General features: G+C 58.9%; 6 protein-coding genes across 6 annotated transcripts; 2 read left to right on the top strand and 4 right to left on the bottom strand.

The window, feature by feature from the left end:
- Positions 1-73: 73 nt before the first annotated feature.
- PSEUBRA_000082 (Protein of unknown function DUF775) lies at positions 74-748 on the top strand (the record flags this gene model as incomplete). The annotated part of the gene is made up of 1 exon (XM_059464438.1): positions 74-748. One exon carries the CDS (start codon positions 74-76, stop codon positions 746-748), a length of 675 nt encoding a protein of 224 aa, XP_059321022.1.
- A 33-nt stretch (positions 749-781) lies between these two features.
- Positions 782-2,275, bottom strand: PSEUBRA_000081 (EXS, C-terminal; the record flags this gene model as incomplete). Its single annotated transcript, XM_016435735.1, has 1 exon — positions 782-2,275. One exon carries the CDS (start codon positions 2,273-2,275, stop codon positions 782-784), a length of 1,494 nt encoding a protein of 497 aa, XP_016294695.1.
- A 456-nt stretch (positions 2,276-2,731) lies between these two features.
- PSEUBRA_000080 (uncharacterized protein) lies at positions 2,732-4,195 on the bottom strand (the record flags this gene model as incomplete). The annotated part of the gene is made up of 1 exon (XM_016435678.1): positions 2,732-4,195. The coding sequence occupies one exon, from the start codon at positions 4,193-4,195 to the stop codon at positions 2,732-2,734; it is 1,464 nt and encodes a 487-aa protein (XP_016294694.1).
- An 822-nt stretch (positions 4,196-5,017) lies between these two features.
- PSEUBRA_000079 (Deoxyhypusine synthase) lies at positions 5,018-6,160 on the bottom strand (the record flags this gene model as incomplete). Its single annotated transcript, XM_016435686.1, has 1 exon — positions 5,018-6,160. One exon carries the CDS (start codon positions 6,158-6,160, stop codon positions 5,018-5,020), a length of 1,143 nt encoding a protein of 380 aa, XP_016294693.1.
- A 549-nt stretch (positions 6,161-6,709) lies between these two features.
- PSEUBRA_000078 (ICE2) lies at positions 6,710-8,905 on the top strand (the record flags this gene model as incomplete). The annotated part of the gene is made up of 1 exon (XM_016435699.1): positions 6,710-8,905. One exon carries the CDS (start codon positions 6,710-6,712, stop codon positions 8,903-8,905), a length of 2,196 nt encoding a protein of 731 aa, XP_016294692.1.
- Positions 8,906-8,998: 93 nt separating this feature from the next.
- Positions 8,999-12,355, bottom strand: PSEUBRA_000077 (uncharacterized protein; the record flags this gene model as incomplete). The annotated part of the gene is made up of 1 exon (XM_059464436.1): positions 8,999-12,355. The coding sequence occupies one exon, from the start codon at positions 12,353-12,355 to the stop codon at positions 8,999-9,001; it is 3,357 nt and encodes a 1,118-aa protein (XP_059320938.1).
- Positions 12,356-12,361: the final 6 nt, after the last annotated feature.

Here is a 12,361-nt window from a genome sequence, read left to right as displayed (position 1 = left end):
CCTCACTCACCAGCACGACTAATACGTTTCCTCATAGTCTCCTTGCAAAGCCATCGGAGCCAAGCCACGCGCCATGTTCTCCGTCGTCTTGCCCGGCAGGCTGCCTCTGACAACACCGCAACAAGTCGACGAGACGCACTGCGTCTTCCCGCTGGAGAATGCATCTACGATCTCGCACGTCGTCGTCTTCATGACCGGCGTACAAGCGTTCCCAGAAGGCCTCTCAGCCACCGTCCACCTGCTTTGGCCCTCTCCAACGGGCTCAACAGCCGGTGCAGGAGAGTGGAAGCTCCTCGGTTGTCTACGCAACTCCAAGCCCAGCGCGATATTCAAAGTCACCAAACCGCAGTCGGTAGCAGAAGGAGCAGCGACACTCGGGATATCCATCGAACCGGACGCCGTGGTGGACCAACAAGTCACTTCTCTTCAATCTCCCTCAAATGCGCTCGCACTCACAACTATCACACCATCCCAAGCAGGAGGCGGCGAAGCAGCGGCGTTGAACGTGGCACCCAAGATCGCCAAGAACGCCTTCGCCTATCTCAGCTCCTTCGCACCCGATTCGGCACCACAGACCGTACCGCTGCTGCAAAAGTGGTTGGAACAGCTCGAGCGAAAGTTGAGGTCGCAGGGCGTGGGCTTTTTGGATAAGCAAGAGNGCGCGCACACCCACAGCATCATCACCCAGCATCTCACTTTCGCTGCATCGCATCTCAATCACAATCGCACAAACTCCAGCCCAGCATGATTGTCAGAGATAAGATTCCCTTGAGGCGTGTTCTCAATCCATTGCCTCGTGCGCTCGACTTCGCTCTCGACGCTTGACAACCTCCCACTCAACGCGGAAGAAAACCCACACCCACCGCCGCAGGATCTCGAGCACCTCCATACTGAACATCCCCCCTTGCCACTCGATGAGCAGGCTCAGGTGCGAGGTGAGTTTGAGGGACCAGAAGAAGCGAAGCACCAAATCGAGGAGGATGGCCAGTTGGTACATCCATGCGGGGAAGAGCAGGGAGGGTGCGGGTCGAAGCAGGCGTTCCATCGTGCTGAGCGGTCGCCGGTGTGGGGCTATGGAAGAGCTTGAGGAGGACGAAGGTATCGCTAGCGATGTGTGCTGGGTTTTTTCGTTCGAGTTGAAGTCGGAGAGTGCGACCGTATCGTCTTCTGCCGCTAGCGGCATGTATGATGTCCCACGCCGATGAAGGTGGACCGCATTGTGCGCGACTTGCGCCACACTCCCCATATTCCCCCGCTGCAACAAGCTCAATCCCCAATCGTTCGTCACATCCCACCAGAAGCTGAACAGCGAATTGACCACCACGCTCACCAACCACAACACGTACTTGCCCGCACTATCCCCCTTGTCCGCCGCAAACCACGCGCTGAGCCACACCACGGGAAACGCAGATGCATACTTGAGCGCGTTCCACAACGGTCTCTTGCTCTTGACACCACGCGCGTCGGGGGTGGAGACGCAGAACTCCGAGATGCACTGTCGAAACCGCACGGCGTACGGAAACATGATGAGCAACGGTACGACGATGCTGCCCTTGCCATTCCACCAGGTGTGATGCTCCTTGCGTGGCACCAGGAAGCATGCTGTCAACCATACATCCCCGAACACGCGGGCGTAGGACGTGAGGATATCCGCCAGGATCACATCGCTGAACGTGATCTGCTGCGCAAAGGACGGTGTGAGGATCGCAAGCACCGAGCGACCAAACGACTTGCGCATGGGTTTGAAGAACAGATTCCCCGGCCAAACGAGCACGACGAAGGTGATGGCGATCGAGAAGCCTTGCAGTGCTTGTGCGTGACGACCCTTTTCGTCGCCGGATAGACTGTCGACGTAGAACCGATAAGCGGCCCAGCCGAGGAGCGACCAGATCAAGAAAATCGTGCCAAACACGAACAGCGGTCCGGAGGTCAGCACGCCTGCAGCTGCATCGGGTCGATTTGATGTAGGTAGGAGTGTCGATCCGCCATTCTCGCCCGAGGAGGCGGATGAAGAAGACGAAGCGGTGCTGCGATGTGGCGGCGAGGTTGGTATTGAGCGTCTCTTCTCCGCATCATCCGCTTTGAACAGCGCAAACACGTCGACTCCCTTGCCCTGAAGCACTTTGACGTTGACCGCGAAGAGCAGCACGCCCATGGACGCTAGAAGCAGCACGCGATACGGGGGAGGGAAGAAGGCGGTGAACGACCAGAGAAAGTTCTCGTACGGCGGATCATCGTCGGGGACGGGAGGCGCGGACGTGGCTGGGTCGCTCATTGTGTCGTCCGCCGGGAGTGCATCGAGACTGTGAGCGATGGAGATGGAAGGTGTGGAGGATAGTGGGAGGCGAAAGAGGAAGCTGAGAAGGTGCGGGTGTTGGTTTGACTCGTTCCAAGCGTAGATCCGGGTTCCGGTGAATTTCAGCGTGACACGAGAGGCGCGTGGCACGGGACGGTGTATTTTCAGGGTTCGACCTTTCGAGCTTGCTCTTTCTGACACTTCTCTCACCCAAGGCTGTATCAACGCTCGATGGCAGTGCGGCCTGGTGTCTTGAATGCGGCCCTCAGGGTTATCAAGACACACGTACGGCCAACGCTGCGATTCGTAGACTCGATGTATCTGCATTCCACTTTAGACTGCTGAATAAGGGAGAACAAGGCAGAGAAGGTCCGTTGTGGGGAGACGATGCAAGGTCGAAAAATGCAAGCAACTAACGCCAGGCTAGTAAGGAATCTAGAGCACGAGGGCAAGGAGAGCTGCGGACGAAGCAAGCACTGCCGAGACGGCCGAAGTGGGCGAGATCAGACTCAAAGCACCGCTGCTGCTACCGGACGACGGAGAAGACGACGAGCCCGACTGCGAGGTCGAGCCGGTTTGCTGCGCTCCCGACGACGAGGTGGATGTCCTTCCCCTTCCGGTCGATGAAGGGGCGGCGGACGACGACGACGAAGACGACCCGGAAGAAGAGCCCTGCGCAAACAGGAAATGCTGGCTGTTGGGATCGCTAAAGATGAGGTAGTCCTCGTGCGCCACATTGGGCACGTAGTTGAACTGCTGGCTCGATGGCACGTTTCCGTTGTTGGCCGACTGCAGCTCTTTCTGGAAGTTCTGACCACGGGTGAGATGCGAGGTGCCTTGGTACTGGGCCTCGCAATGGCTGTCACCGGCCTCGTTGTCGCTGAGACCAAGGGCGTACATGATGTTCCTACCGTAGTAGCGCGATGCGATGCTGCTGGCGCTGCCCTGGCCGTTGCCGTAGGGAGGCAGGTCCTGCAGGCCGTAGCCCCACTCGTCGGCAGTGCTGGCGCAATTGCCTCCAGGGTTCGGGATGGGTCGATCCGAGGTGGGCCAAACGTACGCGCCAGGGTTGCCGATGAAGTAGCTCATCATACCGTCCTGCGCTGAGTTGGCCTTGCGAAGCATGGCGTAGTGCTGGGTGAAGGATCCACCGAGCGAGTGACCGGCGATGACGACCTGCTGCACGTTGGGGTAGGTGGACTTGTCAAAGAACTTGTTGACGAGGTCGTCCAGCGCCTCGAAGGAGGAGATGGCCTCGCCGTTGGGGCCGGCCGAGTTGACACCCGTGGCCCAGTTGCCGCCGTTGAAAACGAGATCGTTCGACTGAGCCGAGCCCGCCGAAGCGTCGTTGGTGCTGAACCAGGTCGGAGCGGCGATGAGGATCTCGTCCGTGTTGACGCCCATGGTCGAGTTGACCGAGGCACAAAGCAGCGAGTTGCGCACCAGGTTGGCGTACTTCCAGTAGTCACGGGGCAGACCGGGCTGGGTGATGACAACGCGCTTGATCTTAGAAGCGTCCTTGCCCGTCTCGATGATGTAGGGCTGCACGACGTTGTTGCCAACGGTCAAGTCACGCATGGTGTCGAAGCCAAGCACTTGAGGCATGTCGGTCCAGCCGGTGGAGAAAGAGCCGCCGACAGCAGCAGAGCCGATGAAGATGGTGGGGCAGCCATTGCGCTGCGAGTTGTCGTCGTGGCCGCCGTCGTTGTCGATGACGACCGTCTGACCAGCAGCGTCGCCGGGTCGTGCTCCAGGAGGGGTGGCTCCGTTCGAGTAGTCAGACTCCATGATCGATCCGGAACTCTGACGGTTGTGCAGTCTGGGTGAAGAGTGGCGAGCGACGGCCGAGCCGGCCAAGGCCAGCGCTGCTGCTGCGTGCAAGGTTGTGAGCTTGACCATCTTGGCTTTGCAGAGATGAGGAGCTGGACGAGGATGATGGTGGTTGGGGAACAAAGGAAGGGACGAACAGGACTCTTCGACACAGTGCTCAAAGGTATCTGGGCCGGACGAGTTCTCAGGCAGGGTCACACATGTCGAGTGACACCGGCATCCCAAAGACTGGCCGGCACAGACTTCCGCCGCTGGCAGCTGAGCAAGCGAGCAACTGCAAATCCCACGAAAAACAAGGGTTGATCCTCGGCTAGAGAAGCGACTCCCTCTGATTCAGCTGCATCCTGCTGCACGGCCCTCTGCAGGCCGGGGAGGACAAGCACCAGTTGACAATGGCGACCATCAGGAGCACAATGGAATGGAGGTGCACGCCAAGTCCATTTTGCGATGATGCGTGTGCATGTTTTGAGATGCGAGCCTGCTTGCCGCTCTGCCAAATTCCTTCCAAGAAGAAGTCGCCAAATCGAGACCAACACAAATTAAAAGAATTATTTTTCGAAAAACAACAACAGAGCGCGCTCGTGCCTCTTCTTCAGGGGTTCTCGCAGGAACAATTGATTTTCACAACGAGGCTGTGGAAAGCAAAGAATGCCGACGTGCCGTTTGGGCTGGTCGGGGTTCAAAAACAAGGCTGCGCCTCACGACCAGCGCTTTCTCCCCTTCCGTTACCATCGCCGATATATCTCGTACCACCCCTTTGGTTCACAGATCGGGAGGTGAACGGCATCATGCGAGCGCAATCCAACTTCGTTGCAAGGGGTTCTAGGACGGTACAAATACAAGTGTATGCTGATAAGACAAGATGAGGCCACGACATGCTGGGAGCTGGAACTAGGCGGCAATCTTCTTGGCAGCCCAGAAGGCCTTGCCAAAGGTAGCTGCGACGATCATGGGGAAGATAATGGTAGCATCGCAGTAGACCTTGACGTTCTTGCCGCCGTTGGCTGCCGACTTGATCTTGCCCCAGCTCACCGCCTCGTCCGGCCTGGCTCCCGAGTCGGATCCGTCAAACTCCTGACCAGTGTTGATGTAGACGCTAAAGTCGGCGCCATTTCGGAAGAGCATGGCGTTGGCAATCTGGTGCTTGCAGACACCACCGCCCAAGATGATCATGCCTGCTTTGGGCGCCTTGACCGAGAGGTCGTTGAGTCGGCGAATGTCCTTGACCAAGTCGATGGTCAGCCCTGGGTTTTTGTACGAGTGAAAGTAGATCATGTCGCCGAGACTGCCGTCGGTGAGAGCTGGGCAAAAGACGGGAATCTCGTTCTTGGCTGCCCAGTAGAGAACGCTGCTCTCGTCGTTGATCTCCTTTCCTAGCCTCTCGATGACGCGGCTTGGGGACCATGCGTTGGAAATGTCATCTCCTTGCTCTGCACGCATAGCATCGAGGATGGGCACGACCCAGTCTTCGAACTTGCAGTAGTTGTCGTTGGGTACGAGTAGATTGCCGATGCGGTTGAGTCCTTGCTTGCGCAGCGTAGCACCGTCCAGAACAAAGTCGCCGAGATACGTTGGTCCAAGACACTTGATGAGATCCTCTTCGATGCCGCCTGCTGTGGTCACTAGCGCCGACACCATCTTGTTCTTGACCAGGAACTTGATGACCTCCCGCAACCCAGATGATACGAGATTTGATGTGAAGCCGAGGAAAATGCGGCATTGTGTGTTCTGAGCTTCTTCTGGACTTGGCTTGTCCGGATCAGTGTTGGCGAGGTAAGCAGCGTCCGTCGAGAGCCGCCATGAACGCATCTCTTCGATGATCTCTATCGCTTTCGAGACCCCGCTCGCCTGGAACCCGACCTTGGACATGCTCTCGAGCAGAGCTACGAGGTCATTCGGGTCCTGATGTTCAAAGTCCGGTCCGACCACCTGAGGAGTGTCGGCAGGCAGTGGCTGCGACTGGACAAAGACGGCAGCCTGCGCCGAGGCTACCGATCCGTTCGCACCGTTTGTTGAGCTTTCTGGCGCCGACATCTTGACAGTAGATCTGGGTCGCTGTGGTGGTTAAGAGCGAAACATGCAACTCCACAAAGCAGTCTTTCGGGGCTGTTTGAAAGCCGGTTTCTGAGAAGAAGATCGCACGACCCTGACCCTGAGCGCCTTTTTCGCTCGGCTAGCTCAAAATTTTGGACGTGCAGTGTTGAAAATCGCAAGGTGTTAGGTCGCGATCCAGGCCAGCTTGCACGATTGCGCTTGCAGTTGGCAGCGTGTGAGCCAGCGCGGACAAAGGAAATTCTGACGTTGGATGCAGCGCAATGCTTTGTCCAATGCGGACGTGACTGTGATTGACAGTCGACATCTTATCGTACTTTCAACCTCGTCTTCTTACCGCACCTCATCATCATCATCACCACCATCATACCTCACACGGCCACGCTGATCAAGGCAGCCGACGTTCACCCCTCCCGCGCCATGTCGTATGCCGCTGCGCTCTAGGATCCGCACGCTCGTGCTCCCATCACTGCATTTTAGCTGCTCCTGCGAAAGCGCTCACGCTAGGGTCTGCGTCTCAGCTCATCGACCATGTCGTTCGTGCGCTCGCTCGCCGTCAACTTTGGCAGGCTGGCCACCTTCATTCAGGTCCTCTTCTATCTTCCGCTCGCCCTCGACATTGCGGGTCAGGATGCCTTCCTCGCGCTCTCGGCCTCGTTGGCCTCGTACTACTTCTTCCTGTCGACAGTGCGGCTCTTGACGCGAAAGACACGTCTCGCATGGATCGGCCAGACCTTTGCCGTCTTCCAATTTGTCGTCATTCCGGCCTGCCTTCTGGTCTCCTTCAATGTCTACTCGCCTCCCTCGGCGACTATCTTCCCAGAGCGAAGATCCGAGAGCTTCGACAACACTGCCACCGAAGCCATCACCAATCTCTTCTCACGCAGAGCTGGATCAATGACGCTTGGAGCTGTGGACCGAGATGACCTGCAATCTCTGACTGGCTTCGACACGCTGGACCAAGTCCTCTCCGCATTGGTCGCCTTCTTCTTCTGGCTCGCGCGACGAGTGCCGGGCTGGTGGCATACGCTGCTCCGCATCTCGAGCCCCTTCTTCAGTCTACTCGAGGGTGTAGCATCCCTGCTCGTCATCCAGTCACTTGCATCCACCTCGAGATGGATCATCGCATCCTCCCTAGCGAATCCGTCGTCTCGGTATCAGCGCGTTCCGTCTCCTGGAACTCCCTCCGCAAGAGGCGCCGCCTGGGTCACCAACACCTTTGTTATGCGCTCGCTCGCCTCCATCGGCTTTGGCGCCAGTGAAGTCTGGCAGATCTTCTTCCTGCTCGTTTCGGCCACCATCTACGTCACCGCCGCCTTTGCGCTCTACGTGTCCTTCGACGGCGCGACCAAAGACCGCCCGGGCACCGCCGCAGCCATCGCCACCTCTGTGACGTCGACAATGTGGCTCACCGCCATCGCATTCGCCATCCGAAAAGGCAACGTCATTGAGACGAGTCTCATGTTTGCCTACGTCGTCTTCAACATCTATCAGCTCGGCCCCAGTCTCTCCTTCACCCCAGACCCGATCACGCTCATCCGCAGCTTCAAGGCCAACACGCACGGCCAAGCGTTCGTCGACAAGCTGCCGCGCTCCCTGCAAGCGCCGTTGACGAGCAAGATCCTTCAGGCGGCAAGCGGACTCGTCGAGGTGCTCGCGCATTGGCTAGGCCAATCGGTCGACTTCATCCATGCAGCGGGCGCGGCACTACCAAAGTCGGTCATCGTGTCGTTGATCTACCGATTGATGGTGCTGTATGCGGCGAGTCGCATCTTGCCCATGCTCAAAGGGAATGTTGCGCCGAACCACACGGAGGATGGCGTTCATAGCAGGCGGCCTAGCTGGGGCCGCGCACCGACAGGCGAAGAAGAGGAGAGCGATTGGAGCTCGTCCAGCTCCGACTCGTCTGTAGCGGGAACAGAAGTCGAGGAGCTGGAAGAAGAGGTGTGGGACGACGAAGAAGGACGTTGGATTCTGCAGCGACGACGACTCAGGCGCAGGCGGAGAAGAAGGACGCCATTCGATGGCGAGTTGGAAGACAGTGCGACCGAGAGCGGCAGTGAGGACGTGGAAGAATTTTCGGAGGACGATAGCGGCATTGCGTACAACGACGATGGGACCAAGTCGCTAGCAGACGAATTGAAGGAGCCGATGACGTTGGCGGACAAGCTCAAGTCGCCTCCGCCGCCAGGAGCTGCGGGTGTCGCGCGGGGGAAGCGTCCTGGATATGCGCGCGGTCAGAAACGCAGATCGAAAGCAAACCGACGTGGATCCACAGCCACAGCCATGAGCGCGAAATCGCCCAAGCAGCCGTCTGCAGCGTTGCCCAACGGTGACCCCACTCCATCATCACCGGGCGTCGATCCGTCCACGCCAACACCCTCCGCACGAAAGCGCCCCAATCTCTCCCGTCCACCCTCCGACGCGCGTCGTCACAAGCGTCCTCGACCCCCACATCCACCTCCTTCGCCCACCTCGCTCCCTGATCCGTCGCCAACAGGCGAAGCGTTCGGCTCGTTCATCTCGATCCTCGTCTCGTACTCGCGTCTGATCCTTATCGCCGTCTACTCGCACCTGCTGCTGTTGGATCAGGCGAACCAGATCTACTGGCGATTCTTGACGGTGGGGTTGACGCTGGTCTTGTGGGGACTGGAGATTGTGATTAGCAAAGAGGAGGAGGTGGTGGGTGGCGTGGGCGAGCTGGGTGCTGCTGCTGGCAGAGCGTGATGTACGATCAGCGAATGTATCACACGTGTATGCGTTTGGGTTCGAAAGAAATGGGTATCAATTGCGACATTCGACCCAGCTTGTGAATGTGAGCTATGCAAGGCCAGTGAGACGATCCCAGTCGAGTTGGAGACTGAAGTACTCGGACCAGTAGTTGGCGAGGTCCTTCTGGTTCATCATTTGCGGGCTCAAGTCCTGCCCGGCTTGCTGCTGGGGCATCGCGCCATTCGCATCCACCTGTGGTTGAGGCGCTCTAGCCTTGTCCTTCGCCTGTGCGCCATCGAGCACCTGCTGAGCTGAAAACGCGGTGTTGGGCGACCCTAGCGACCCGGTATGCCGATCCGAGTTGTTCGGCGAGACGCTCCCACCCGCTTGCGCAAACGGCTGCGGATCCGGAATAAACGGGTCGTAGCAGAACGACTGTCTCGGCGGCGCACTGGGCGTCTTCTCCTGCTGATCGTACGTGTTATTGAACAGCGTGACGAGCGGTACGCTTGCCAGCGACCTAGCTAGTGGCGAGCCCGCAGAGGCGGCCAGTGCTCCCGCAAAGAGACTTGTCGGCTCGGAGTACGCCGGCACACCCGTACCCGCGACGGGCGTGTTGATCATCGGCGTGCTGCTCATCATTCCCTGCCCACCCGCAGAGGGCGACATGAAGGACGAGTTGAAGATCGGTGGCAGAAAGGCGGATTGCGAGTTGAAGGCGAGTTGCGAAGTGTCCCCCGTGACGCCGGGGAGGTGTGAGGAGGGCGTGCTAACGCCAAGCATGTCGCTAAACCCCCCATCTGCGGGGACGGAGAGGTTGTCGGACTGCGGCCCGCTGCTGAACGGGAAGCCGTTGGCCATGGGTGAGCTTGTGATCTCGGTGGGTTGTTGCTGTCCCGGACCCCGAACGGCCAGAGTGGCCGCTTCCGGTGTCTCTCGTGCCGCGACGGCGAGCTTGCGCAACACCCTCAGTCCGTGCTTGGCCATCTTGAGCCCCGTCCACTTCTCCGGCATCCGATCAAAGAAATCGGTCAGGATGGCGAGATCCTCCAACGCCGACTCGGCGTGCTTGCTCTGCGGGTGCACAAACACAATGTACGCCCCCGCTACAGCAGCCTGATACGTGTAGTAGGCGATCTTCCAAAACATGGTCGCGCGCGACCGTCCCAGCAGGTCGATCATGATCTGCTGTGCCCGCGTAATGCGGCGCAGCGCTTGGGCGCAAATGTGCAGCGAGACTTGGTTGAGTTCGCTCGCCTTGGTCGAGCCGTCAGCGCCGGTCTCATCCGCGCTAGGGAAGAGGTTGGAGCGGTGCAGCGAGAGCAGCATGTAAAACACCTCGATCGCGAGGTTGCCCGATTGATGCACCTCCATCAGGCCCTTGGTCTTGATATCCACGCCAGCAGCGTGGTAGTTCCTGATCGCCTCCGCCTCCGTCTCTGACCCGAGCAGATCAATGGGTCCCAAATCCGGTCGGTAGCGATCCGGGATGTTCATGTACCACTGCAGCACCTTTTCGGTGAACTCGATGATCCTGCTCTGGCTCCAACTGCGGTCCTGATTCTCGTCAAGACAGATTCGCGCGAATTGGCTGAACTCGCACTGTAGCGTGGCGTACGTGATGGAGCCGGGAGACTCGCCACCGCTGGTGCCCGGGAAACGACAGCTGAAGCGTGTGATGCCGAGAGGTCGACCAAAGATGCTCGAGAGGATGACGTCTTGGTGGACGACGGCCCACCAGAGACGACGCCGCGTGTCAGCCTCGACGGGATCCCAGTCGCGCCGGATCTTGGACGGGTCGACGTGAAGACCGATGGATTGGGCTTGGCGGGCGACGGAACCGAGGAGCGGCCAGAAAGACGCCGCGCGCTCGGTGTTGAGCAGGTAAGCGCCGATGAGGAGCTGCGAGTGGATCGTCTGCAGTGTGGGCGAGGAGAGGAAAGAGCAGAGACGGAGAGACTGGTAGGTGGCCGAGAGGAAGAGGTCCGAGACCATCGCTGGCGATCTGGCGTTGGTCGATAGTGAATGTTGTGCGTCCTCACCGGCACCAGTGGGACCCGAAGGTGTCTCTGACCGGATCGGAGATGATGCTCTGCTGGCGTGTCGGCTGGGCTGCTGCGATGCTTCGCTGGCCAGGAAGGCATCGAGCATCCTGACCTTGCGATCGACACCGACGGTGGTGCTCTCGAGATCGCAGTTCTTGCCAAGGGCGCAGATCATGAGGAAGACGGCGAGCCACGGCAGTGACACTTGCGATTGCTGCTTGCGCGTCATCCTAGAGAAGGATTTGGCGTGATCGATGGCGTTGGGCATGGTGAGGGCGGGGCACATGGCGGAAAAGTGGCGAACAAAGGATGCGCAGATGCTGTCGAAATCTTCGGGTCGAGGGAAGAAGGGGAGAATCTCGTCGATGAATGCAGTGCCGGAGCTCCAGATAGTGGCAAAGGGGAAAGTGTCGCGCGACGGATCGAGGACACTGTTGAACGCGGTCTGTACGTCGCGGCGCGCCATGGTCTCGTTGATGCTCGAACTGAGATTGCCGCCATTGGTATGCGAGGAGCCTGCAGTGTTGACAGCCACTTTTCGAAGAACCTTATCGCTGTCGCCGTAGTACATCTGTGTGCCGTTGATATTCTTGGGCGAGTTGAGGCCGTCCGCGTTGTGTTCCCGAAGCTGGGACTGCTTGCTGTAGAAGGAAGAGGAGGCCGTGGAATTGGCGAATCGTTCGGCTGGAGACGAGGTGCTGCTGCGGGAGGGGTCTGCAGGATGCGAGCTGTAGGATGATGTCGCATGCTTATCTGATGGCGAAGCCGTAGAGGAAGAGGCGGCGGAAGCATGCGATCCAGGGCCTTCCCAATGAAGGATGCGAGACTTGACAGCGTTGGAGTCGGCGTCCTGATGTTGGGGTCCTGCGATCTCGGCTAGCATCTGAAGACCGCGTGCAGCATGCATGTCGCTCGAGTTGGATTGTGAGCGATAGCGATCGGCTGATGTGGAAGCATGAGGCCACGAGGAGGTGGAGGACTGTTGCTGGGGTGGCGGGAGTTTGCGCGATAAGGAGGCTGATGTTGATACATGTGCCTGAGTGCGGAGGAGGTGCTGAAGTCGGCGAGTCTCGCTGCGTGCCTGTTCAAGCTCTCTTTGTAACGCAGCCAGCTCTTTTGATGGCTGACCGGGGCTGTCGTCGTCATCGTCCGAGTCTTCGTATGCTGATGCTCGCCTCGCTGTGCCAGAAGTTGGCTGGTGAGGTAGGCGCGGGTCGTAGCTGCAGTCGCTGGTTTGGCCCGAGCGAGCACATCTCCCGCATGCAGGTCGACCACGATCGCAAGCGCGCTTGCCTTTCAAGCATGGAAGGCACGATTTTGGGATGCGGAGACGCTTGCGCTTGGCTGGTTGGCCATCGTCGTGCGTGGCCGTAATGAGATCTTCGCTGTCGTCTGGCATGGTCGTTGAGACCGGAGCCATGTCAGG

The sequence above is a fragment of the Kalmanozyma brasiliensis genome, assembly GCF_000497045.1.
Source record: "Kalmanozyma brasiliensis GHG001 unplaced genomic scaffold PSEUBRA_SCAF1, whole genome shotgun sequence".
Taxonomy (NCBI): domain Eukaryota; kingdom Fungi; phylum Basidiomycota; class Ustilaginomycetes; order Ustilaginales; genus Kalmanozyma; species Kalmanozyma brasiliensis.
Note: the sequence above shows the minus strand (reverse complement) of the source record. Positions and strands in the feature narration are given on the sequence as shown.